The 27,116-nt window shown below is 43.6% G+C and overlaps 2 protein-coding genes, 1 long non-coding RNA gene and 1 other non-coding gene across 9 annotated transcripts; 1 reads left to right on the top strand and 3 right to left on the bottom strand.

Moving 5' to 3' along the window:
• Nucleotides 1-102: 102 nt before the first annotated feature.
• On the top strand, nt 103-816 carry LOC4335943 (uncharacterized). The gene has a single exon (XM_015779570.3). The coding sequence runs from the start codon at nt 162-164 to the stop codon at nt 657-659; it is 498 nt and encodes a 165-aa protein (XP_015635056.1). The 5' UTR covers nt 103-161; the 3' UTR covers nt 660-816.
• A 789-nt stretch (nt 817-1,605) lies between these two features.
• Nucleotides 1,606-1,678, bottom strand: TRNAK-UUU (transfer RNA lysine (anticodon UUU)). Its single transcript has one exon. It is a non-coding gene; the product is annotated as a tRNA-Lys (tRNA).
• Nucleotides 1,679-4,613, bottom strand: LOC4335941 (protein FAR1-RELATED SEQUENCE 11). Its single transcript, XM_015780575.3, has 3 exons — nt 3,402-4,613; nt 2,839-3,285; nt 1,679-2,622 (listed from the first exon to the last, which is right to left on the bottom strand). The coding sequence occupies exons 1-3, from the start codon at nt 4,407-4,409 to the stop codon at nt 2,002-2,004; spliced, it is 2,076 nt and encodes a 691-aa protein (XP_015636061.1). The 5' UTR covers nt 4,410-4,613; the 3' UTR covers nt 1,679-2,001.
• Nucleotides 4,614-5,400: 787 nt separating this feature from the next.
• Nucleotides 5,401-19,016, bottom strand: LOC136356053 (uncharacterized). Of its 6 annotated transcripts, none has more exons than XR_010740707.1 (4): nt 18,866-19,016; nt 18,605-18,700; nt 18,058-18,153; nt 5,401-5,457 (listed from the first exon to the last, which is right to left on the bottom strand). It is a non-coding gene; the product is annotated as an uncharacterized lncRNA (long non-coding RNA). The 6 variants fall into 6 exon arrangements; XR_010740705.1 differs by lacking the exon at nt 5,401-5,457 and adding an exon at nt 14,319-14,337; XR_010740703.1 differs by lacking the exon at nt 5,401-5,457 and adding an exon at nt 15,604-15,743.
• Between the last annotated feature and the right edge of the window lie 8,100 nt (nt 19,017-27,116).

The following is a 27,116-nucleotide window of genomic DNA, read 5'->3' as shown; positions in this document are numbered from 1 at the left end:
ATATCTCAAGGTTCCTCAGCATTTGAGCCTTCTCCTGGGACCCAACTACTCTAGTAGTCTAGTGGAATAAAAAGAGTTCCTTCGGCCATCTAACCAAAATCTGCCCAAGGTGTCAAAAAGGAAAAAACCCAACGCCCAAAACAAGCAACCGCCAATCCCCAATGGTCCGCATGGCGGCGGCGGCGGCCTCCACCTTCCTCCTCATCGCCGCCCTCGTCGTCCCTACCGCCTCCGCCTCCGCCTCCGCCGCCGAATCCGCCGCGGGGCCCTACGACCCGCCGACGGTGCCGGAGCTCATGGACCGGTTCGGCCTCCCGCGCGCTCTGCTCCCGGTCACCGCCCGGCGGTACCTCCTCCACGACGACGGCTCCTTCCAGCTCTTCCTCGACGGCGGCTGCGTGGCCGAGGCCGGCGGCTACCGCGTCGGCTACGGCGTCAAGCTCTCCGGCGCGGTGGCGCCCGGGCGGGCCACGGGGCTCGGGGGCGTCCGCGTCCGCGTGCTGTTCGCCTGGGTGCCCGTCACCGCCGTCGAGGTGGCCGGCGGGGAGGTCACCGTCAGCCTCGGCCCGATCAAGAAGTCGTTCCCGGCCGCCGGGTTCAAGTCCAGCCCCCGCTGCATCGCCGGCGCGGCGACGCCGGCGACGGCGAGCGATGGATGATTCTTGATTAGCCTTTGGTTTCTAGAGCAGTTAGTTCGTTGCTATTTGCTAGGACAGGGTTGGTGTACTTGTTCCTGTGAACAACACTTGTTCATAAGATTACACACACGATTAAACGCTATAAATCAGTGCCAAGTACTCTCTCTTTTTTTTGTCACTGTGCCAGGAAAGATTGAATCAGTGCTAGTAGCCTAGTACTGATTTTGTCACTCTGCTGGTAAAGATTTATTTTGAATGTTCTGATGATGATATTCAGTTATGACTTATCTGATGACCAAAAAGTTATCAGCTTAACTAAATGACCAAAAAGAAAAAGATTTATTTTGAATGTTCAGATGATGATATTCAGTTTTAACTTAACTGATGACCAAAAAACATCAGCCTAACCGAATGACTGAATGTTCTGATGATGATGTTCAGTTTCGACTTAATTGATGACCAAAATAAAATATCAGCTTAACTAAATGACCAAAAAGGAAAGATTTATTTTGAATGATCTGATAATGATATTCAGTTTTAACTTAACTGATGACCAATAAACATCAGCTTAACTGAATGACCAAAAAGGTACTCCCTCCGTCCCATAAAAATTGCATTTCTAGCTAATTTAGGACAAAACAGTATGATTGGAAAATGACCACAATAGCCTTATTTAATGAACCCACTGCATGCACACATTCCATATATACAAATGATTAAAAGGAAATTTGAGAGAATTAACCCATATAATTAGCATACTTAATTACAAGCATTAACAGCCCAAATTTCATGCTTTAGCGCCAAATGGATTTGGAACCAAAAATTTGTTGCTCGCATTAGGAATCTTATCTAGATCAATCAATTTGCTGGGCCCCATATAGCTACAAATACAATTTTTGTGGGACAAATACTTGGAGCTAAAAATGCAATTTTTTGGACGGAGGTAGTAAAAAAAAATCAAATTGAACGCCGTCTGTGGGAATCGAACCCACGACCACATGGTTAAAAGCCATGCGCTCTACCGGCTGAGCTAAGACGGCTGGCACGAATGGTTTAACCACATAAGCTAATTATTGACATTCACTTCCATTTTGCGTGAAAGCACACCATGAAGCTCCAATTGCAATGACTAGGGTACTAGATATATGGGCAAGATGTGTGCATAGCAAAAGGTATGCGGGTGAGAAATGGTCACCCTGAAAAACTGGGCAGAATTGCGTCTAAAGAAATGGTTATCCCTAAAAAATCTACCAAAATGTACCTAAAAATGAAGGGGAAAACAGCATCGGCATTACACCAGCCTAACAGGTCTAAAGCTGTCAGTCGTCACTCACTCATGGAGGAGTGCACGGTTTAGCTACCCCTACTTGTGAACACCATCACCTGAAACGTGCATGACAACAGGTTGCTGCCTCATCCGCGACAACAGGGCAGAGACCTCCCGCGTCGCGATATCCATCCGCTCGGTAGATTTGGAAGCTTCGCTCACCAGAGCTGACACCATGGACTGCAATGCCTTCACTCTCCCAATCTCAGGCGACTCGTGGAAATAAGCACCATTCAAGGCCTTGGAAGGTGATGGCCAGGTTCTACGCCATCGAGGAGGGAGATAATGGTCCGGGATCTGAAAGTAGTTGAGGGTCGAGAGCACACGGAGGCCATGCCGGCAGAGGATCCCTGCAGACTCAAACATATTGCAGCTGCAAGAAATTAGCTCCTCTCTTTGGCTCCATGTCACATTGCACCCACCGTCTTCTGTCTTGGTATGATGACGGACCAGAAAGACATTCCCTTCCAAGTGGAATGATGCATATTGACAAGCCACAACAAGCTCATCTTGTAGCTTAGAGAAGGCATAAGGAGTGAGAACTGCAGCCGCATGCCTTTCCATTGGAGTTGCAGTCTTGAGGGTTATGCTTTGCAGATTGTGTTGCATCATTTGTTGCCTCCCAGCTTGGTCTTTATACTCGGCAACGACTGCGACCTATGCAAAACATGAGCAGTATAATGCATTACGCCTTTTAATTTACACAAAGTAACGATGAGGAAGCACAAAAAAAGGCTTCTATACTACCAAGCATGTATGAGTAAGCTGCCTTGGGGCAGTAAGAAGGGAATCGTAAATAAAAAGGCATAATTCTAGGATCAAAGTCAAACACACACACACAAAAAAGTCATTTGTGAATCTTTACAAGCTCACCTGCTCAATGAAATGGGCTAGGCGAGTCTGAGCACTCGAGAATCGCTGAATGAAGACACTAATTGACTTTGAAGTTTCTGGAGAAGCAAGCAGTCCTGCGAAAAACTGCCCTCTCAAATATGGTAATGCCCAGAGAGTTCGTGATGCAAACAGACTAGCAATGTGCCCATTCCCATGTAGTCCATAGCTGTTCATCATGTCACTCCACCCAAGATCAAACTCCATTGTGCTTTCCATGTTATACAACCTATCGAACTCATCTTTCCAGCTATTGTACCGTTCGCCAAGAACTGCATCAAACCAAGATGGGAACCTGGCTGCGATAAGCCATATGCAGAGGGCTTGCTTTGTGCCTGGAAGCTCCTTTTCAATTGCTTCCTTGAGGTACATATTTTCATCCGTCAATATTGTCAGCGGAGCCTTTCTGTTCATGAAGTTGAGAAATACCTGTCAACAAGAAAGACTTGCTAATGTTTTTTTCAAAACAAAAAAAAAAGTACTTTGTACTTGCTAACAGGATATTAAAAACTGTACTGTGAGTTTTCACCCTGAATGTTTTATACCTTTAATGCCCATGCATAGGATTGCAGACTTTCCTCCCTTAGAAAAGCGCAACCAAAGAAGCAAGGCATCCCATGATTGTTCAATCCAACCCAAATACCAAGCAGCATGTCCAGAGCAGGCAACCGATGTGTCGTGTTGAATACAACAGCATCACCAAACATCTCATACGACTGAACCGACGATGCAAACGACCAGGCAACGTTCTCGACGCGGTTGCTCGCGCCTTTGGTGAATTCATACTTGAAATCGGGGTCCTTCTCCTGAAATCTTCTGCACATTTTGATCAGATCGACGCTCTCCTCCTGATCAGACTTCCTGCACGACTGGATGAGGTTCCTCACATCCTTCTCTGTGAAGGGCAGATTGCCCGGCTCGACGCGCCTCTCCAGCTCCATGATCCTCATCATCTGCTGCACGGAGATCCCGGACCTGGCGAGCATCAGGATCCGGTCCCTGTCGTCCCCGGAGACGACGCGGTACGCCGGGAGGAGGCGGACCTGGTCCTGACCCAGGAGCTCGTGGTTGTGGTGGTTGGAGAAGCCCGTGACCCGCCACTCCCCCTCCGCCTCCCCCGCGGCCGCGGCGGCGATGGCGCTCCTGCCGATGCGCATGTACGCCTTGCACCCGCAGCGGGAGGACCGCCGGTTCCTCTGCGGCCTGTCGCCGGCGCCGGCGGCGAAGGGCTTCGCCGGCGGGTTCCCAGCGCGGTGGCACACGAAGTACCTCCTCGTCAGGCCCCTCCCCACCCCGTCCTTCCCCTCCGTCCGGTGGCGGCGGATCGAGAACCCGCGCCGCCTCGCGAACCCGCTGTAGAGCTCGTGCGCCGCGTCGTGCGTCGGGAACCTCTGCCCGACGTACGGCGCCGGGTCGTCGTCCTCCTCCGCCTCCGGCGAGGGACCCGTCCCGTCCTCGACCTCCTCGCCGCTGCTGGTCCCCTCCATGGAGGAAAGAGGAGGGTCACCGCCGTAGCACTCGAGGAGAAGGGATGCCGATCCCGCGGGCATCATCCTGGCATCTGTGGATTCGGGACTGGCGGGGGCAGCGACGGGGGAAAGCAGCAATCCAGAATTGGAGAGGATCGGAGAGCGAGAGGAGAGAGAGGGAGAGGGAGAGGATGAACTTGACGAGTGGTACCGCCGGCGGCGACCGCCGTAGCCGGAGAAGGAGACGGCGAGTCGGCGACGGGGCGATGGGAAATTGGAAGTTGTGACGAGAAGAAACTGTGGCGTTGGGCTCGATCCGGCCCAGTAGCATCTGCAATCCCAAGCCCGCCAAGCGCCCTCCGCCTCTTCCGTTCCACTCTTCCACTCCGTCGTCCGTCCAACGCAGTAACAGTGTGTATCACCTAGGCAGTGTTTGGCTAATGGGTTTGGGAAATGATTTTCCACCCACCAAAAGACATCTTTAAATCCTAACCATTTATTCTCCCTCTTTCATTTAATCCTAACCCTTCATTCATTTCCCCGTCTCAATCCCACTCCCCATTTCTCATTATCCAAACACACCCCTAGGGGTAGGTAGAAAAAGACCGAACCGAAAAGACCGAGATCGAAAAGACCGAGACCGAGAAATTCAGTCATCAATTTGGTCCTAGGTAGTGAAAGACCGAATTTTATTCGGTCAATTCGGTTAGTCTCCTCGGTTAACCGAATAGTTCGAAAAAGACCGAATTAACAAAAATGTCTAAATCCAACCTATCTATACCTACTTAAAAAATACGCAAGGCTTCCGATGGTTTTTTTCGTCCGTCGTTTTTTTTTACTGCACACGGTTTTTTTCCTCACGGGAGGTTTTTTTACCGCACACGGTTTTTTCCCTCATGGGCGGTTTTTTTTGTCCGGTTTTTTTTTCTCACGTGGTTTTTTTTGTCCGATTCATTTTTTGTTTTTTCTTCCCGGTTTTTTTCGCACACGCGGTTTTTTTCGTCCGATTCTTTTTTTTCACGCGTTTTTTTTGCCCGGTTTCCCTTTTTTTTTCCCGGTTTGCCACATGGAAATGTTGAATCCCAAATAGAGTCATACAATTACATGGCTCGAATTACAACGCAGGAATTACCTACATAATCCAAGAATAAGAATTACATGTCCAAGTAGGATACAAACATCTTCTCAACCTATATAAAGAAACTGAAAACACAAACAAGACTCATATATACATCCAATATTTGGTGTGGATATTGAGCGTACTGATTTATGAAGACGGAAGATAATTCTTTAACCCTTAACAATTATATTTGTTTTTTTTGTAACTTTAGGAGTAATTGTAATTTGCATAAACTCTGTCCTATTAAATGCATGTAGCGGGAGCAAGAAATACAACTTATTTACCAAGATGATATTGCATAATTAATTCATTATTAACAAGATGATATTGACATTAATTACCTGAATATTTTTTAAAAAATTCATAACATAATAATAACATAATAGTATGATAGAGACAAAAATATATTCAATCTAACAGTCTTAATCAACTACCGAAAATATTTAAAAACTAAAAGCATGCATAAAATACGCAAAATATCCCTCAGTAGAGACATAAATATATTCAAAATGTTATGAAACCTATCTTATTGTGGACGAATTAAATTATGAGTGGGAAGCTTACTACAGAAGAAAGCTTACGCTAGAAGCCAGCTTACAAAGGAAGCCAGCTTACGGCGTAAGCCAGCTTATAGAGGAAGCCAGCTTACAAGAGAAGCCAGCTTACGACGTAAGCCGGCTTACGACGCAAGCCAGAAGGTCCAAGGCTTACGACGTAAGCCTCCACCCTCCTCCGCATATAAATAGGGCCTAGAAGGTCCAAGGCAAGAACAACCGATCTTCGGTCTCATGCTTCTCCTCTTGTAGCTTGTACTCAAATCCAGAAGAAATAAAGCTTCCACTCGCTCATACTTTCTGTGTTCTACAACTCTGTGTTTGGTTTGCTTGTGTGCTGATCAGTAGAATCGATTGGTTTCTCAACACGTTATCAGCATGAGACTTTACCGTGCTAAAAAGGTAAACAGGTGAGAAATCAGTTTCTACTGATCATCTTGCTCTTTATATGCAAATCATTCTTCTGCTATAGTTGAAATAAGCAGAAGAGCATGGTACCTGAAGTACCATCCTCCGATATCCTCTCAGCAATACACGATAACATGATGGCGGCTCTGCCGCCGTTATCGTCCAATTGCTAGAGTTGATACATTCTCTCAGCAACGCTCGGTAACATGATGGCAGCTCTGCCGCCATTACCGTCCAAAGGCTTGAGATGGTACATCCTCTTAGCACTATTCGATAACACAATGGAGGCTCTGCCGCCGTTATCGCCCAAATGCTAGAGGTGATGTAGGTGCGTGAAGCACCGGCATGGCAACTTAATGGACGGCTCTGCCGCTGTTGCCACCAAATATCGGAAGCAAACGAACCTTCTGCACGACCCTGAAGTGTCGTTATGGATGCCCTTTGTTTTATGGACATCACCCATATGGGCCCTTGATGCCACTAAGGTCGGCTCTGTCGCCATGAAGCGTGGGCTCATAGTGGGGAAAGTACTATATGGTTTATCTTACTTTTTACAGTCTGCACAATATACATGAAGTTGTGCCCATGTATACTCTTCGTTTTGTTTTACATGCTTACTTTGCTGTTTGCATGACTTTCATAACATTTATTTTATTGTTATGAAATTGATTTCCTAGCATGATTGATAATATTTAATCAAGCAATCTGTAATCCTAAAGATTACTTAAGTTAATTTGCTAGGAAAGATTCTATGGGAAACTGTGTGATAATCCTGAAGATTACACACACTAGTAATCCTGAAGATTACACACAATAGTAATCCTGAAGATTACGCATGACCAATTCATGTCGACCCTGCACATCGTATTTACCTGTCGTAAATACCAAATGTTGTTGCAGGACATGTCGGACATAGCAAAGAAGGAATTCGCCGAGCTTGCCTTGGATGGTAGTAACTACCTCACTTGGGCATTGGACGTTGAGATTAAACTCGACTCCATGGGTCTCGATCATACTATTGTGCTGCCCAAAGTTGGCACTGTGGAGTCTACGAAGGCCGAGAAAGCAAAGGCATTGCATTTCTTGCGCCACCATCTCCACCCAGACCTGAAGTCTGAGTATATGACCGAGAAAGATCCACTGGTATTATGGCAATCCCTGAAGGATCGCTTTGACCAGCAAGGGTCAATTGTGCTCCCACAAGCACAACATGACTGGATCACCCTACGCTTCCAAGACTACAAGTCTGTGGCAGCGTATAACTCTGCTCTACATAGGATCATTTCTCAGTTGCGTTTATGTGGCCAGAAGATCACTGACGCTGAGATGATCGAGAAAACCTTATCTACCTTTCATCCCAACAACATAGTGCTGCAACAGCAATACAGGAACTCAAAGTACCCGAAGTACTTTGATCTTATTTCAGTCCTGTTAGTTGCAGAAAGGCAGAATGAGGTTCTTCTAAAGAATCATTCTGCTCGACCCACTGGGTCTATGGCAGTGCCCGAAGCACACGCCAATGTTGTTGGAAACTCACATGGCCGTAAAAGAGGCCATGGTGAGAAGAAAGGGAAAGGTAAGGGAAGTATCATATTCAAGGGCAAGAACAAGGGTAAACCCAGAGGTAAAGGCGAACTCAAGAAGGTTACAGGTGAATCATCTGGGGTAAAGCAGGATAACTGCTATAGATGTGGAGGCAGAGGGCATTGGTCTCGTAACTGCCGTGTCCCCAAGCACCTGGTTGAGCTCTACCAACAAAGCATGAATGAGAAAAAGAGCCAACATGAGTCCCACTTCACCATTGAGCCTGAAGCTCAGATTGAAAAACATGATGACATGCTTATCAATGTTAAGGATGGTGGGGACGTCTGTATGGACGATGATTGGGACAACCTTCTTGAAAAAGATGATGACATATTTGGAGACCTGAAGTAATCTCCTATATGTCAGTCATATACAGTGTTCCGCATGAGTAGCACATGTAGAACTTTGGTCATGAATAATGCTCCTGAAGAGCACGCTTAGTCTTTTACTGGGCCTGAAGTCCTTGTAATGTTTCCCTTAATAGAATCAACTTACTCCATGTTTAATTTCATTTATGTTTATGTTCTATAAACAGACTTTGTGGGAATCCCATGGTAGAAGAGGATATATGTCTAGTAGATAGTGCCAACACTAACACAATCTTAAGGGAAACTAGATATTTCCACACCTTAACTAAGAAAACTGGAAATATTATGACCATTGCCGGAAGCAATGCCCATATAGTAGGCACTGGAAGTGCTACTCTAGTTCTCCCTATGGGTACCCATATCTTTGTAAAGGATGCTCTATTGTATCCTGATTCAAAGAGTACCCTCTTAAGTTTTAAAGATATCCGTGCAAACGGTTTCCATATAGAACCGAGATTGAGCAAGATGCTGAATATCTGCTCATAACAAAAATAGATGGATATCAAAAGCAAGTGGTGGAAAGGCTCCCTTCATCGCCATCGGGTTTGTACTACACGTACATAAAACCCACTAAGGAATATGTTGCGATGAAGAGCATATTTAGAAACCCAGAGTCATTTAGAGTTTGGCATGACAGGCTGGGTCATCTTGGGTTGGGTATGATGAGGAGAATCATCAACAATTCTGCTGGCCACAATGTTGAAACTAAAGACTTCCCTAATCCTGAAGATTTTATTTGCCCTGCTTGTGCAAAAGGGAAGTTGATCACTAGGCCATCCCTCCTGAAGATTAGGGATGAGTCACCTGTTTTCCTGGCAAGGATACAAGGTGACATATGTGGACCTATCCAGCCCCTGTCGGGCCCGTTTAGGTATTTCATGGTACTGATTGATGCATCTACCAGGTGGAGCCATGTGGACCTGTTGTCCACAAGGAACCATGCTTTTTCAAAGCTAATTGCCCAAATCATCAGGTTAAAAGCTAGCTTCCCTGATAGCCACGTACAATCCATTCGAATGGATAATGCTGGTGAGTTCAGGTCGAAGGCTTTTGATGATTATTGTTTAGCCATGGGCATTAAGGTAGAATATTCAGTACCACATGTCCACACTCAAAATGGCCTAGCTGAGTCCTTGATCAAGAGGATCAAGTTGATTGCTCGGCCACTATTGCAGGATTGTAGGCTGCCAACCAGTTGTTGGGGCCATGTTGTGTTGCATGCAGCAACACTAATTCAACTCAGGCCAACTGCATATCATAGTACATCCCCCCTTCAGCTAGTGCGTGGAAAAGAACCAAGTATTTCCCATCTGTGTAAATTCGGCAGTGTAGTATATGTGCCGATCCCACCACCACATCGTACTTCTATGGGACCCCACCGGAAGTTGGGGATATACGTTGGTTATGAGACTTTGTCCATAATCAAGTATCTTGAGCCTATGACTGGGGATCTTCATACGGCTCAGTACGCTGATTGTATCTTTGATGAGGACCATTTCCCAGCATTAGGGGGAGAAAAGCATCCAGAAGAATGCCGAGATATAATATGGAACGCAACTGGGATGCAGTCCTTAGATCCATGCACTAGTGAAGCTGAACTGGAAGTTCAGAGAATCATAAATTTGCAAAATCTTGCAAATAAGTTGCCAGATGCCTTCACTGATTACAAGGGAGTGACAAGGCCGCATATACCTGCAGTAAATGCGCCGGAAAGAGTAGAGGTAACCCAGAAGGTTACTGACTCTGCTCTTACCCCCCATCCTAGGAAGAGGGGGAGACCTCCGGGTGCTCGGGACAAGGTTCCGCAGAGACGTCCGCGGAGACAAGAACCTGAGCCACTTGTTTCACTCAAAGAATCAGTTAAAGAAGCTCAACCTGAAGTTGAGAAAGCCCCAGAAGAGGCAACTCAACCTGAAGTTGAGATGGTCCCAGAAGGACACCATCCTGAAGATGGAGAACCCAGTGTTTTACGCGCGTACCTTGGCACTGGAAGATCGGAACACTCCAACTCGGTCTTTATGGGAAATCACGACGAGCTGGAGGAAATAAATGAGGAGATTTCCACTAACTATGCTGATACAGGAGAGTTACATCATAGAAAGACCACTATTGTCGACATACACTTTGCCTCAAAGATTGCTGACATAATGGATCCGGATCCAGAACCAAAGTCCATGGCTGAGTGCCAGAAGCGCTCAGATTGGGACAAATGGAAAGCAGCAATAGAGGCAGAGTTGCGCTCGCTTTATAAAAGAGAGGTTTTTGGGCCTGTAGTCCCAACACCTCCAAAAGTCATCCCTGTAGGATGCAAATGGGTCTTCCTCCGGAAGAGGAATGAACATGGCTAGGTGGTGAGGTATAAAGCGAGGCTAGTGGCACAAGGGTTCACGCAGAGACCCGGTATTGACTATGATGAAACTTACTCTCCTGTGATGAGTGGAATCACGTTCCGATACTTGATCTCAATGGCAACTAATATGAATTTGGATATGCAGTTGATGGATGTAGTGACCGCATACTTGTATGGGTCACTAGATTCGGAAATTTATATGAGGGTCCCTGAAGGACTCAAGATTGCGAATCCGAAAGGAAATCGCAACATGTATAGTGTTCGCCTGCAGCGATCATTATATGGATTGAAACAATCCGGAAGGATGTGGTTCAATTGGTTAAGTAACTATCTCCTGAAGAGAGGTTACTTAAACAATGATGATTGTCCCTGTGTGTTCATAAAGAAATCCCTGAATGGATTTTGTATCATCTCGGTCTATGTCGATGATCTTAATATCATTGGCACCACAGAGGACATTAAAGAAGCAATGGCTTATCTTAAGACCGAGTTTGAGATGAAGGACTTGGGGAAAACCAAGTTCTGTTTGGGCCTGCAGCTCGAGCACCTCCCTGAAGGAGTGTTTATGCACCAGTCTACCTATACCAAGAGGGTCCTTGGTAAGTTCAATATGGATAAATGTCATCCATTGAAAACCCCCATGGTGGTCCGATCCCTAGAAGCGGATAAGGACCCATTTAAACCCAAGGAAGATGATGAGAAAGTGTTGGGACCTGAAGTTCCCTACTTAAACGCTATTGGAGCACTAATGTATCTAGCCAATTGCACGAGACCTGATATTGCTTTTGCAGTTAATCTATTGGCTAGATATAGTGCAGCCCCAACTAGAAGACATTGGGTTGGTGTCAAAACTATCCTCAGGTACCTTCGAGGTACTCAAGATCTTGGGTTATGGTTCCCGAAGAACCAAGATCCATCCATGGTGGGATATGTGGATGCTGGCTATATGTCGGTTCCTCATAATGCCAGATCCCAGACTGGGTTTGTATTTCTTTGTGGTAATACTGCCATTTCCTGGTGGTCTGTAAAGCAGACCCTGGTTGCAACGTCAACCAACCACTCAGAAATAATTGCTCTATATGAGGCCACACGAGAATGTGTGTGGCTTAGGCGGATGATCGGTCACATCCAGAAGTCATGTGGCCTAAACATTGATAACACCCCCACCATTATATATGAGGATAATGCTGCTTGTGTTGCACAAATACATATGGGCTATGTGAAAAGAAATTTCACAAAGCATATTGCTCCCAAATTCTTTTATCCCCACGAGCTCCAGAAGAGCGGGGAAATAAATGTCCTGCAAACTAAGTCATGCGAAAATCTCGCAGATTTATTTATGAAGTCTCTGCCAGCATCAAGTTTTCACAGATGTGTTCGTGGCATTGGCATGAGAGGACTTAGTGAATTGCAAGGATCAGGGGGAGCAAACAATTAAGAGAATAGCCCATGATTGTGATCCTGAAGAATCACAAACAAGTCCTGAAGACTTGATCAACTGTTGTACTCTTTTTCCCTTGGTGAGTTTTTTTTTCTCATTGGGTTTTTCTCACGCAAGGTTTTTAACGAGGCAACAGGTGCAACACAATATTCAGAGTGCCATGTACTCTTTTCTCCTACCATTTTTTCCCACTGGGTTTTTGGGAGGAGTTTTTGATGAGGCATGCGCATAATTCAAATTCGTCCAAGGGGGAGTGTTATGAAACCTATCTTATTGTGGACGAATTAAATTATGAGTGGGAAGCTTACTACAGAAGAAAGCTTACGCTAGAAGCCAGCTTACAAAGAAAGCTAGCTTACGGCGCAAGCCAGCTTACAGAGGAAGTCAGCTTACAAGAGAAGCCAGCTTACGACGTAAGCCGGTTTACGACGCAAGCCAGAAGGTCCAAGGCTTACGACGTAAGCCTCCACCCTCCTCCGCCTATAAATAGGGCCCAGAAGGTCCAAGGCAAGAATAACCGATCTTCGGTCTCCTGCTTCTCCTCTTGTAGCTTGTACTCAAATCCAGAAGAAATAAAGCTTCCACTCGCTCATACTTTCTGTGTTCCACAACTCTGTGTTTGGTTTGCTTGTGTGCTGATCAGTAGAATCGACTGGTTTCTCAACACAAAATACCTTCTTACTCTGAACTCAGTGTGAAAAAGTATTGTTTAATGGCAATAGAACATAGCAAGTGGAATAAACACCTATGGTCCATGCAGATCCAGTAGACAACAGTACAGAGCTTTAATTCCAAAGCATTAAAGGGGGCATAGCAAGTACAGTACATTCCAATTTAGCTATGCAACCAAGGTGGTGTTTGGATCGAGGGACTTAACTTTAGTCTCTGTATTTAGACACTAATTTAGAGTATTAAATATATATTACTTAAAAACTAATTACATAAATGAAAGCTAATTTGCGAGACAAATTTTTTAAGCCTAATTAATCCATAATTAGAGAATGTTTACTGTAGCATCACATAGGCTAATCATGGATTAATTAGGCTCAATAGATTCGTCTCGTGAATTAGTCCAAGATTATGGATGGGTTTTATTAATATTTATAATTAGTGTCCAAACATCCGATGTGATAGGGACTTAAAAGTTTTAGTCCCATCTAAACAGGGTCCAAGACAAAAATATATCTACACCTACTTAAACAATAGAGTAAAGTCCATCACCGATCCCTAAACTTGTACCGCTGTGTTATCTTGGTCCCTAAACTTGCAAATCGACCGTTCAGGTCCTCAAACTTGTTCGACTATATCATCCCGGTCCCTAAACTTGCAAATCACTCGTTTAGGTCCTCCAACTTGTTCAGTTGTGTCACCCTCCAACTTGTTCAGTTGTGTCACCCTGGTACCTAAACAGGACGGTCTAAAAACTATATAAAAAATAATTCATAACTTTTTCATGTGAACTCTAATGGAGATAAACTTTATATCAAAATTGTAGCCCTTGACACGACCTACAACTTTGTAGTTGAAAAGTTTTTGAATTTAAACTGTTTAGGGTCCCAAAATATTGTTTCATGTTTATAGATTTTGAAATTTTAATTTTAAAATTACATTTTCGGACAAAAAATGACTTAAAATAAAAAAAAATCAACTACAAAGTTGTAGATCGCGTTGAGAGCTACAAGTTTGATATAAAGTTTGTCTTCATTAAAGTTCACATGAAAAAGTTATGAATTATTTTAAATATAAAGTCTTTAGACCGTCCTATTTGACCCAGATAATATTCAAATCCAAGTTTAGGGACCGGGGTAACACAACTGAACAAGTTGGAGGACCTAAATGAGTGATATGAAAGTTTAGGGACCGGAATGACACAGTCGAACAAGTTTGAGGACCTGAACGGTCGATTTGCGAGTTTAGGAACCGGGATGACACAACGGTACAAGTTTAGGGACCGGTGATGGACTTTACTCTAAAAAAATATATTCAATCTAATCGTCTTAATCAACCACGGAAAATATTTAAAAACTGAAAGCATGCATAAACTACACACACAATATCCCTCAGTAGAGACATAAATATATTCAAAATACCTTCTTACTCTGAACTCAGTGTGCAAAAGTATTGCTTAATGGCAATAGAACACAGCAAGTGGAATAAATGTCACACCCTGCAGTTCTCCTCCCAAGCCTAAAATTTAATTTATAAATGATCCTGAGAAAATGCCGGTGTAAATCAAGAGAGAACCCTAAGAAAGTAATACAAATAATAATCGAATCTGGCATGTGGAATTTTTCTTGAGTTCTACATGTCGAAAGTCACTAACAGGATTTTTAGTGGAATTTTCAGAGCCCTAGAAATAATTTTAACCAATTAAAATTGAGCAAGCAATATTTTAATTCCAGGGAAAATCCTTTTCTTCCTTTTTCTTTTTCTTTTTCCCCCTTTTCTTTTCGAGTGGGCCACCGGCCCATTCTCCTTCCTCCTCTCCTCCCGCTGGGCCGGCCGAAGGCCAAGGCCCAACTAGGCCGCGCGGGCCAGCCGCCCGCCTCCTCTCACCCGGGTCGCCGACAGGTGGGCCCCACCTGTCGGACCCGTCTCCTACCTCGCGCCCACGCCGCCGCGCCCGCAACCGCCGCCGCGCCCACGCCTCCGCCTCCTCCGGGCCACGTCGGCCACACCCGCACATGCGCCGCACCTCCCGCGCCCACTCCCCTCTTTCTCCCGCCCGCGCCCGAGATGGCCGGGATTCGATTTTCGAATCCCGCCTCTCTCTCCTCCCCCACTCCCCCACGTTGGCCGGCGATTCCCGCCTCCCCCGGCCACGTCCGGCCCCCCTCTCTCCCTATTTAAGCTATGCCGTCGTCCCCTCTCTCCTTTTCCCCATTTCGCCGAACTCCCTCGTGCTCCCCATCGCTCCCGCGCCGTGCACCCACCCGCCGCCGCCTTTCCCGCCGCTCCGGCCGCCGCTAGCCGCCGCTAGGCTCGCCGCCGCACCGCGCCGTCGCCGCCGTCGGGTTCGCAAGGACGAACTCCACCCCATCCGCCCTTCCTCCGCCGGGATTCGTCGCCGGAATTCGCATCCCCTCGCGCTCCGAGCACCCCGAAGCCCGTCCGTCGGTTGCCGTCGTCCTCCCGTGGCTTGCCGTCGCCGTTCGCCGTCGTCTTCCTCCGTGCCGGCCACCCTCGGTGAGGCTTCCTCTCCCCTCTATTCCCCTCCCTCTCCTTCCTAGCCGCCGCTTAGCACCGCCGCCTTCGCGTCGCCTTTGCGCCGTCGCCTCCGCCGCCGGTTGCCGTCGCCGGCAACGCGTTCGCGCGCACGCGCCGTCACCATCGCCGTGGCCGGTCGGCCGGCCTTGAGCCGAGCCGAGCCGGGTCGCCGCCGCCCGTCCAATCAACCCCGGGGGCGATCTGGGCCGTCGGTCCCGTGGACCGGCAGTGGACCACCCGCATGGTCCCGGTCCATGGTGGACCACCCCCCTTTGAGCCGCTGCCAAGTGGGGCCCGCTTGCCGGCGCCCCTTTTCCCTCTCTCCCGAGCCGCTGACCGGTGGGCCCCGCATATCGGCGCCGCGCCCCCCCTTGATGACGTCAACCCTGGGAATTATTGAGCAATAAATGGTTTAAGGACTTTTTGTTAAAGTAATAAACACAGTGAATCTTCTAAAATTCATAACTAATTCATCCGTGCTCCGTTTAAGCCCATTCAAGTCTCAGTAAATCAAGAAAAATGTGTAGAATCCATTAAAAATGGTTTTGTTCTCTGTTTCAGTAGTCTTATAGCCTATTTGCAATGTTTTGCCTTGTATGTCGCTCGATTCCGGTTCTTCCGACGCTCCGGTGCACTTCGAAATAGTCGCCAAGGTTCCTTCAGCAGCAGAGCAAGGCAAGTCATGCTTGCCACTTGAACATGTTGATCCTATATTGCAAATGCTCTATTGTTTTTCTTCAAATACTGCATCGTTTTATAATGTTATTATGGGATGTTTACCTATTGTCATAGCCATGCTATTGTTGTACCATGTCCCTTTGTCAGCTTGGGGTTATAACATGACTAGAGATTGGACTAGGGATTGCTTAGCCATGCTTAGTTTAACTAGTGCACAATGGGGAAAATCCTATTAATGTTTAGACTATTGGTTCTAATGGTATTGTTGGATTAGTGCCACCGCTTGGGTGTTGGTTAATTAAAATAAATCACATGGTGGGCTGTGGGTGCATGGTTTTGCTGGTCGCACCCATGGCAGTTAAGGACCGGTTCGCGGGATGCCCTGGAAGAACTTATCGTACTTACCACAAGCCAGTGTGGGCAACGGCTGGGCTTGTAGTGTAGCTTTCCTCTAGCTGACGCATCCAGGCAAGGGTGGGCGTGATGGAGCGGGGCGGGCCCTGCGACGGCCTCTGTCGCTTCCGGATTCACCTAGGCACGAGAGGGGACTGCCCGTTGCCCGCTGGGGACGGGGGTGAAACCTGAGGTGTGGTGTGCTTGGCTAGAGGGGGTTATGCGAAGGGTCCTGTTACGGCCTCTTTTCGGTATGTCGTGGTGGCATGTCGGCGCACGGAAACGTGTCGTGGGGCTGTGTCTTGTGGGTACAGTTGTACACCTCTGATCAGAGTAAAACTATTCGAATAGCCGAGCCCGCGGTTATGGGCGGTCAACCAGATTCACCGTGATTAGTCTCACCCTAGTGTAATCTTTTGAATTTGGATAGTTTAGATGGATGGTTGGGCCTGTTGCAACGTGGGATAGCGTTGGACAATGGATAGTTAATATTAATTAATTATTACAACTGTTTAAATCTTTCAACTTCTGTTTATAAATGCTCGCTTTATGCAAATGAACCACTCTAGCTCTCCTTTGATAATTCCCTGCATCATACCCCTATTCCGGTATGACTTGCTGAGTACAGTGGGTAGTACTCAGTCTTGCTCTATTTTTCCCAACCCCAGAGTACGAGTATGTGTCAGATGGAGGTTTCTCCGAGGAGTAGGCTTCGTCCGTGCCGTCAAGGATGCCTGTGGAGTGGTGTTCCCGCTGCAGTTCTAATCAAGGCTTAGCTCCTGTTGTCTTTCGCTTTTCCGCTGCATTTATGTAAGACTTTTATGATGTTTGTAAGACGTGGGTCTGAATGTCAACATTGTCGTTTGTGTACCCCGACCGGTCCTGAACGGGGATTTTAATGCACATTCTGCTTGGAATTCTATTCGGGAATTTCTTGGCGTGACAATAAACACCTGTGGTCCATGCAGAACCAGCAGACAACAGTCATAGACAACAGTATAGAGCTCTTACAATTTCCAAAGCATTAAAGGGGGCATAGCAAGTACAGTACATTCCAATTTAGTCATGCAACCAAATATCGATCTCTGAAACCTGGATTGCCGATGATCAGGTGATATATGCTCATCTACAGCATCAAAAAAAATATGCGCTCATCTATTTATTTGCAAGAATTGAATATAATCATATCCGAGTCTAATCTTAACTGCTATTCCGATCCATGCAACAAAAATCATGGGATAATACCATCACAACAAAATATGGATGACTACAGACGATACCTAAACTATCCCAAATGTGCCTTCAAGGCTTCAAGCTAACCCCCGAACTCAGCCTCGGGCATGGGGATGATTCGGGATGGAGGATTTGTGCCGCTGCCCTCGGGGGAGAGAAGGAAAATAGAGGCGAGGTGGAGAGAGAGAGGAGGGAAGTTATACATTTAGCATTTGGCGTATGCTTCAGCATAATGAAATAAACTATAAATAAGATGCAGACAGGTGAAGTGGAAAACCCACTTGGAAAAATTATCAGCTCACATAAACAAGATAAGATAGAGCATCATGATCGCAAGAAAAAGGACATGACCAAATAAAAGTTGAAAGTACATGATAGTATGATTAATAGAACTACCTTTGATTCAGACTTGCTGACACATGTAAAAACGCAATGTGAGCGTGAGCTGTCTGCATTTGCGCTTGTTGCCCCGGTCCTCCGATTTGAGAGGCCCTGCAACATATAAATTAATCAAAGTTCCTAAATAGAAGAGGAAAGAATATGCTCTATGTTAGGTACTGGAAATAACAATTAGGAAGAAATAAGCATGCAGCTCGTCATGAATTTTTTAGAACTACTATGCAGCATCTGCTAATCGTTATTGTTGCAAATGCTGCATCATTGTTATTTCCAGATGCTACAGTGTCTTGGAAGAAAACAAGAACTCAGGTAAAGTAAACAATATCCACTGCCCGCAGAATTAACAAGGATACGTTATCAGCCAGATAAGACATTAAACAAGACGAAATCATAACCGTGAATTGTTTTAGCTCAGAATAGGCATGTCTGACAGCGACAAGTGACAAATTTAACTCTATTAGAAATTAGGATCAATATTCAACAGCACAAACATATGAGAAACATATCAGCAAATCTTTAGACGACAATATTGAGATGCATGTACCTTCACCAACAGTTGTGTTACATCCTTTGTAGTGAAAACTAACTCCTTTGTCAATGATTCAACATAGACACAAGCAGTTCTAACATCCTCTCCAATCTGCAATTCAACAGGTCATATTGGTAAATCACCTGAAAAGCTATGGTACTAAAATTTGCAATTTAATTTCACCCGAAAACTTTTAGGTGATGGGTCTAGCATTTGTACTTGTGTCACAAATTTTATAACATCGAATGAATAAAAACATATGACAGGCATACTAACCTGGAGAAGAAGGAGACGACAGGGTGCGGTGTACGGGCCGCACGTGCAGAAACGGTGGCGGCAGGGAGGCCGCGACCACGGTCGACACCGCCGGATCTGGACACTCCCATCGTCGCCGGCGGCGGATCCGCATGAGCAGGGCGCAGAGAGACGACGGGATCAGAGCGGGAGAGGAGGAGGTCGCCGAATCCATCCATCCCGTCGCAGCCGACGGCGGATCCGCGCAAGAGGGAATGGAAAAACCATGGGATCCGTGCGAGAGGGGAAGAGATCGCCGGATCGGGCAGGTGCTGCCAACACACCGGGGAGGGAAGCATCCGCCGGCCACCATGCCAGGGAGGAGCAGCAGCCGCCGGATCCGCCGCGGGAGGAGCCACTACCGTCGAATCCACCCTCGGCCGCTGCCACCGCCGCCGGATCCACACGCGGTCGCCGCCACCGCCGTTGGATCTGCAGCGGGAGGGAGGCGAGAGAGGGCGGAAGGAGCCGCCACTGCCACCGTCGCCGATCCACCCGCGGCCGCCGCCGCCGCCGCCACTGACGCCGGATCTGCTGCGGGAGGGAGGCGAGATGACGAGCGAGGCGATCCATCCATGACTCGCTCGGCCTCCCCGTCTTCGACCACTCCCTCTGCCTCAAGCTGCTCGCCTCCGAGTACCGCCGCCGCATCCTCTAGGACCCACGTCTTCACCCTCGATGAGGACCTCCGCGGTGATGGCATCGTGGATCTGGCCGACAACTTCGAGGGAAAAAGAAGGCTGACGACGATCATGTGGATTGGCCGGAGATGATGTGGTGGATCGGCCGGCAAGGTTGAGGTAGAGGAAGAAATGTGAGGAGAGGAACAAACGACAAAGTGAGGAGGGAGAGAGGCGGAGAAAGACAGGAAGAGAGAGGAAAAAAGAGAGAGAGCGACAGTCACGATATTTTTACTTGGCTTTAGATAATTACAGTCAAGTGCCATTATGCTCTTTGGTCTTGTTTAGTATCCAAATTTTTTTTCCAAAAAGTCAAATCGAATCTTTAACACATGCATGCATGGAGCATTAAATATAGATAAAAATAAAAACTAATTACACAGTTATGGACGAAATCACGAGATGAATCTTTTGAGCCTAATTAGTCCATGATTAGCCATAAATGCTACAGTAACTCACACGTGCTAATGACGGATTAATTAGGCTTAAAAGATTCGTCTCGCGGTTTCCAGGCAAGTTATGAAATTAGTTTTTTCATTCGTGTCCAAAAACCCCCTTCCGATATGCGGTCAAATGTTCGATGTGACATCTAAAAATTTTCATTTTGCGAACTAAACAATGCCTATATTGTGCTAATCACAGCATTGAATTTCGCTGAAAACAAACTTTTTTTATATACACGTACCTACTTTACAGACAAGTAATATTTTATTTTAATATTACTAGCAAAATATCTATACTTCGTTAAGGGTAAAATAAACCATTAAATAGTATAAAATACAGACAATTAAAATACTTGCATGTTAATCTTTGTTTGTGATAAAAATTATGGATTGTAAATAAAATAAAATTTTCCACGAGACGACATATTAGACACACTAGCGACAATAGACACTAGCAGTGGAGCTGTCGTGGGACTCTGACTCGTGGGACTCTGACTCGTTTCACGCATAGGATAGGATAATTGTTCCTGAGATGTGCACGAGATACACAGATATGCCATCAGCTCAATTCCACTTATTTTCTTCAGGTAAATAGTTCAGACCTATCATTACCCGGTGCAACGTACGGGCATTTTGCTAGTAATCCACTAAATTCAATAAGATTAAACTCTAATTTTCACATCCCTACTTCTTATAGGCATGCAACGTAAGAAGTGTCTTTACGCATACATGCTTACGATTTTTTTTTTGTGATTTTTGTGTTGAAAATTTCCAATATTTCTTTGCATATATGAAAATATTGCTGAATTTCGGTCAGGACCAAGACCAAGACCGAATTTATCGATCATGACATTTTTACGTTGAAATTTAGTCTTCACTTTTCAAAGACCGAAATGACTGAAAGACCGAAGACCAAGACTAAAATTCTCGGTTAGACCGAATGCCCACCCCTAGTATCACCCTTCCACAAAGGTTATCAAACACGCTCTATCTTCTTTATTTAATAGACCTGTAAGATAAATATGGATAATAATGTCAAATCAATAAATGCCTTAACTAAAATATGACATACTACTCCGTCTAAAAAAAATAAACTTTAGCTATAAACTTAGACACGCATATGTCCAGGTTCGTAGTTAGAATTGAATTCCTTTTGGGACGGTGGGGGTATATTTTTATTTATAGTTTAGCAGGGATTAAAGGAACATGACCCCTCTATCAAAATTTGTGACGCCACTTTTATCAGGGAGATAGTAGACCACACATGAATTGTGGGTCGTTCATCTAATTATGAAGCTTAGTTATCGCTCATAGATCCGTCCTACCGTCTAATAAAATTTAATGATATATGTTTACTCATATGTTAATAGTACCTCATAGGCTCGTGTGAATAAATTTATTTTCAACTCAGGGCTAAGATACGATTAATGTGCACACCAACCTCGATTGGATGCTGAACGTAGCCAATGTGGAACGCATCTCATGGATATACTAAGAATTTGACCTTGCGAGCATCATAGGCTCTCTACAACATATGTGCCAAAAAATCTAGCCTTTGAAACAAGCCCTAAGTATATAAGCCATTTCTTATATATGATCACATATCGAACAACCGCACTGATGCTTACTGAAGTATTTCAAACGTTTAGCCACTTTATCAAGATAATTTCAATTATTGAACCAACACGCTATGTGATATTGTTAGCCATTAGGCGAAAGTTCCCTTTCATTTCCTACCCACCAATTAAAATCACGTCATTAATATAACAATCAAAAGACTACAACAAAATTAATTATTTTATCAGTGCTACTATTGTATTCATCATCATGTTTAATTTTATATGCATACTAATAAAAAAAGTATCTTTACATATAGGAAAAAAAACACCTACATATAGATCCCAGAGCAAGTTTTAACTACATCGATCCCATTCAGATGGCCGGAGAATTAATTTGAACATGACTGATCTGGCTCATTTATAGTGGATAAACTACGAAAATTTAGCGTTCCCAGTATGTCCATTGTGAAGAAGCATTGGTTGGGATATGCCTAGTTGTATTGGCTGACCTACCTAAGCCGATCAAAGTGCTTTAAACCTTTTTTTTTTCTTTCTGCCCGTTTATACCCGTGGTTTCGCGTCTGTGACGTACATGCGTCGCATGAACACGTACGCTCGTGAAAAGATTAGCTTATCCGATGTGGAGGCCTTAAAGTTACAGGGTCAGGCTGTTTGCTGGCAGGCGGGTACGTTTTTGTTAAAATATCCTCCAAGCTAACTACAGATTTATTAGCCATGACATGTATTTTTATATAGGAAACACTGCAAGAAAGATTATGGAATGGGGTGCGCGTGTCCGGCGCGGTTTACAGGTGTTAATTTAATTAATTACGCAAACAAAATGACATCCTAATTAAAACATTCTATCTCGCTGGATACATTGTTTGGTACCCATGTTACAACGTTCAAGAAAACAATACGGTTTGATAATATAATGTTTCAATAATTGTTCGTTGAGGGTCAATGACTCAATGTGATGTGTGCCTGTGGACTGGCAGATGTGCATGTCAGCAGGTGCCCTGCATATATATATATATTTGCTTAATTAATTTCCCGTAGGCACAGAAAACATGCATATATATATATATATATATATATATATATATATATATATATATATATATATATATATATATATATATATATATATATATATATATATATATATATATATATATATATATATATATATATATATATATATATATATATATATATATATATATATATATATATATATATATATATATGTGTGTGTGTGTGTGTGTGTGTGTGTGTGTGTGTCCAAACACAACTAAAATTCAGCCTGGCTTACGTACATAAGTACATTCATGTGTACTCGTACGCAATACGGCCGGAGTACTCCATAGAGCAGACAAGATCCACCTTACATGGAACAAGACCTCGCGCATGTAGATATATGCAGGTGCATGCAGACAACGAAGACGCCCAAGCTATGAACCTAACAATAGCCATGGCCAGCCAGAAACGGAAAAAAAAAAGAAACGCGATTAAATATTTTTTTAAAAAATAAATTATACGCCTGTTAGAGATTAAACACAAGATTTTAGGATTAACATCACGCGTCATTTATCACTGTACCATGAAACGCACGTCCGGCCGTCCAGAAACAACGGATGCTCTGCCGCTCTGGCTCGGTCGGTTGCTGGTCGCATCGTCCGTTGCCAGTGCCACATGTGCGGTGAGCTAGCCTCCACGACGAGTCCATGTGATACATCCCCGCGAGGCGGCAGCGCGGGCCCCACGTGCCCAGGAGGCAATACCAGCCCGGTTATATCTGCACTCGTCGACTAATTCTTGCATTTTGCCTGTGCACATGCGACCAATGATGTGGAAGCGAAGCCGCAATGATAATAAGGGTATGTTTGGTACAGCTCCAACTTCTAAATTTTGGAGTTGTGGAGCTGTCTAAATCTAGCTCCACAACTCTAGTTTATTTTGTGAGAGAGATTCATCCAGCTCAACTCCCAGTTTTGGTGGAGCTGAAACTGTTTGGCTAAGCTCCACCTCCAGGAGCTGGAGCTGTACCAAGCAGACCCTAACTCGTCCTCCCGACCTATGCACGTGTGTATTTTTGCATTACCTCTGTCATCTCATTCAATCGCGTACGGAGGATCAGCGGATTGATGCAAAGGTTTCAGGCTGGCTGTAATTCGATCGATGATAAAAGCTGGACACAGGAAGGATCTTGGTGTCAATAATTTTAAGAAAGAACAATGTATTTCCTTGCAACATATCAAACGGGACGAGATGACGAGACTCGCTACTCGAAGAGACTCGAATCCGAACTGATGGGTGCATGATCCGTGCATATGCCAGCCATCCCAACCATAGCGCTATGAGCGTGTTACATCGGTATACAAGCGCATGTGAGATTTGCTTCATTACAAGTTATGTATGCAGTATATTTGGAGCTGAAGACATGTAATTAAAATACTGGAGATATGACTTTTATATTTTTGTTTTTATCGGAAAAAATTAGGTACCGATAAATTAAAACACTCATAAATTAATTACTTCACTCGTCCTATATTTTAATAGATTATATTTTAAGACTAAGGATAGTAAGAAAAATACTATAATACTCATATTAAATGATATTTGGTTGTAGGCGAGTTAGTGAGTGGGTAGTTGAGGGGTTAAATAGCTAAAAATTTGAATTGAAGTTGGTGGTGTGATAAGTAACACACTAAAATATCTTATATTAGGGATAACTAAAAGAGGTAAAATCAATTATATTATTATGATATAAAATTAATTTCTGTAATTCGAAACGAGTTTTTTTTTCGCGAACGCGCTTGCACGTCAATCAATTCAAAACGAGATGCTTCTGCATATGACCATCACATGCCGCCTCTGTAATTCCATATGGAAAACATCGTCCCAACCAACCACCATTCAAATATTTATTCGAGCGTGATCTCACAATTGGAAGAGAGTTAAGATTACCTCGTAACACAGGCGCAATTAAACATGCATGCATACTATCATCCTGGAGTACTTCCGGTAGATGCCTCTACTGGCCTCGCATCATTTCTTTTTGTGTTATCCCCTTCCTTTCAAATTAGACGTCCCCTTTTTAAAAAAATTTAAACTCGGTAGCTTTTAACTAATTGTCATACTAACTATATCTATATACTTATACATATCATATCACTAGATTCAAATTTTGAAGTATTTTTATGTGGTACTAATTTTATATTAGTTGGGATTATAGAACGAAATTAAATACTGATCAAAGTATATTATTGAATACTGTGTAAAAAAATATATGTCTTATAATTTGAGATAAAAAGAGTATAATTTCAGAACCCATCCCTGTCAATGCTTTATGATAACGAGGGCCTCCCCGTGATCGATGCAACCATCCATCCATCGATCGATCGGGATCACATGATGCACGTAGCATGGTGTCTCGAGCGGTTGGCAAGCACAGACTACAGGAGCCGACCGACCGATCTACTCCAGCCACGCAACTATATCAGGATAAAATAATAAAAAGTCTCGATCAGAAGATGGAAATAGTAGTGTGACGGAAATACCAAAAAAAGATGCCATATATATTAAACGTTCGTTCAAAAATAGATGCATAAGTAAAGCACAAGAAATTAATAATATCTCTATCTCTCCTCTACTATTCTCTATCTCTACTAAAATAAGAGGTGCTTCCATCGTCCGTCGAAAAAACCGGACGAAAAAACCAAATCTGTCTGTAAAAAAATCAGGAGGAAAAAAAAACCAAACTTGTCTGATAAAAAAGGCGAAAAAACAAAAAACCAGGCAAAAAAAAAAAAACTAAATCTATCCGATCCTGAAAAACCGGGTAAAAGAAAAACCTAAACCTGTCCGATAAAAAAAAAGGGGCGAAAAAAAAATCTGTCCATTAAAGAAAAACGAATCCGACTCCGGGTAAAAAGAAGGACGAAAAAAATAAAAAAAGAATCTGTCTATAAAGAAAAAAAAATCCAACTCTAGATCCGATTCCCCCTTGAAAACGAAAAATAAAAGGCACCTCTCCTCTAGGCTTAGTCCAAGATCCCAGGCACCACTCCACTTGGTTTTAATCTATACCGTGATATCCCATACATCTTGGTGAAAAAAAATTGATGTGCCGGATTGGAGATCTGTTTGCAAAAACGGAACCTACATGTCGAGAGTATTCTATTTTTATATGATTTTAATTTTTAGGTATGTACTTTTGCATTTGAGTCCCTATATTTTTTTTACATTTACATTTAAGTCCCTATAATCTTACAATAAGGTATTTGAGGTTGTTTTTAAAAAAAAATAAAAGGGAGATAACAAAGGCATAAAGGTGCATAAAAAGAAAAAGAAAAGGCGCAAAAAAATAAAGGAAAAAAGAAAAACAACAACAACAACAAAACTTTGTTTCCCCTAAGTGGCAAAAAAACCATAAATCCGAACAAAAAAAATCCTATTCCTATAAAAGGCAAACAAAAAGTGGTGAAAAAAAGCTAGATCCAATTCCTTTAAAAAGGAAAAAAAAGTCCGATTCCTATAAAGGCGAAAAAAAATCTGAAAAAAACATCTAAAAAAACATCTAAGAAAGTGGCAAAAAAATGGTTCGTAAAAAATAAAAGCTGGTTCGTATGAATTAAAAAATGCACGCGAGAAAAAAATAGAATGGGTGAAACAAAGTCTGATTTCTAATCAGTATATATCTCTTCTCTATCTCTAATCTAATCTAACTATTTAAAAAGAGAAAATGCATGAGAAAATAAAAAACGGTTCAAAAAACATGTGAGAAAAAAGTTAGAAAAAGCGCAAAAAAATACTATAAAAATGTTTTCCATCTTCCATAAAAAAATAAAAAAACTTGCGAGAAGAGTTATTTCCATCGTCGGTAAAATGTTTTTTTTAAAAAAAAACATGCGAGGAAAAAACTGCCAGAAAAACGTGCCATTTCTAAAAAAAATGGTTTAAGAAAACCTCGCAAGAAAAAAACACCGTCTATTTAAAAACAAATCTCTCTGGATAAAACTATCAGAAAAACGCTAAATTGATGGACGCTTGAGTCGGATAGAATCCATCATTTTTTTGCCATCTACTACACGGCTTTTATTTCATCATATATTCTCCTGTATTGGAAAAAAGTAAAAAAAAGAACATTCGAAAATACAAGCAAAAAAACACGTGAGAAAATAATTGTCAAAAAAATAGGCAAAAAACACACGAGAAAAAAAGGGAGAAAAATATGGTTTTCGTCGTCAGTAAAAAAAGCAAAAAAAAACATTTCTAAGAAAAAATATTAGAAAGAAATGCGTCATTTCTAAAAAATGGTTTGAGAAAATCGCGAACACCGTTTATAAAAAAACAAGCCGCTCATTAAAATATAAACATTGTCATTGAAATCATTATGCATATAAAACGTATATTATCATTAGAATTTTTTTCACCCGTTGCAACGCACAGACATTTTTGCTTGTCTTTACCTATTATAAAAGTTTAAGATGTTTTTGCCAATATTTTGGTACGTCATCCGTATTTGAGTAGGTTTTAATATTTTTTT

The sequence above is a fragment of the Oryza sativa genome, chromosome 4 (genome assembly GCF_034140825.1).
Source record: "Oryza sativa Japonica Group chromosome 4, ASM3414082v1".
Classification (NCBI taxonomy): Eukaryota; Viridiplantae; Streptophyta; class Magnoliopsida; order Poales; family Poaceae; genus Oryza; species Oryza sativa.
The sequence above is the reverse complement of the archived record's forward strand: the minus strand, read 5'-3'. Positions and strand labels throughout refer to the sequence as shown.

What these genes read in the sequence shown, in the direction of transcription:
- LOC4335943 (XM_015779570.3), top strand. Translation starts at nt 162, where the DNA reads ATGGTCCGCATGGCGGCGGCGGCGGCCTCCACCTTCCTCCTCATCGCC.
- LOC4335941 (XM_015780575.3), bottom strand. Translation starts at nt 4,409, where the DNA reads ATGATGCCCGCGGGATCGGCATCCCTTCTCCTCGAGTGCTACGGCGGT. An exon ending in CCTATGCATGGGCATTAAAG is followed by an intron (nt 3,286 to 3,401) that starts GTATAAAACATT and finishes TCTTGTTGACAG; the next exon opens with GTATTTCTCAACTTCATGAA. An exon ending in TAGCCCATTTCATTGAGCAG is followed by an intron (nt 2,623 to 2,838) that starts GTGAGCTTGTAA and finishes TGTTTTGCATAG; the next exon opens with GTCGCAGTCGTTGCCGAGTA.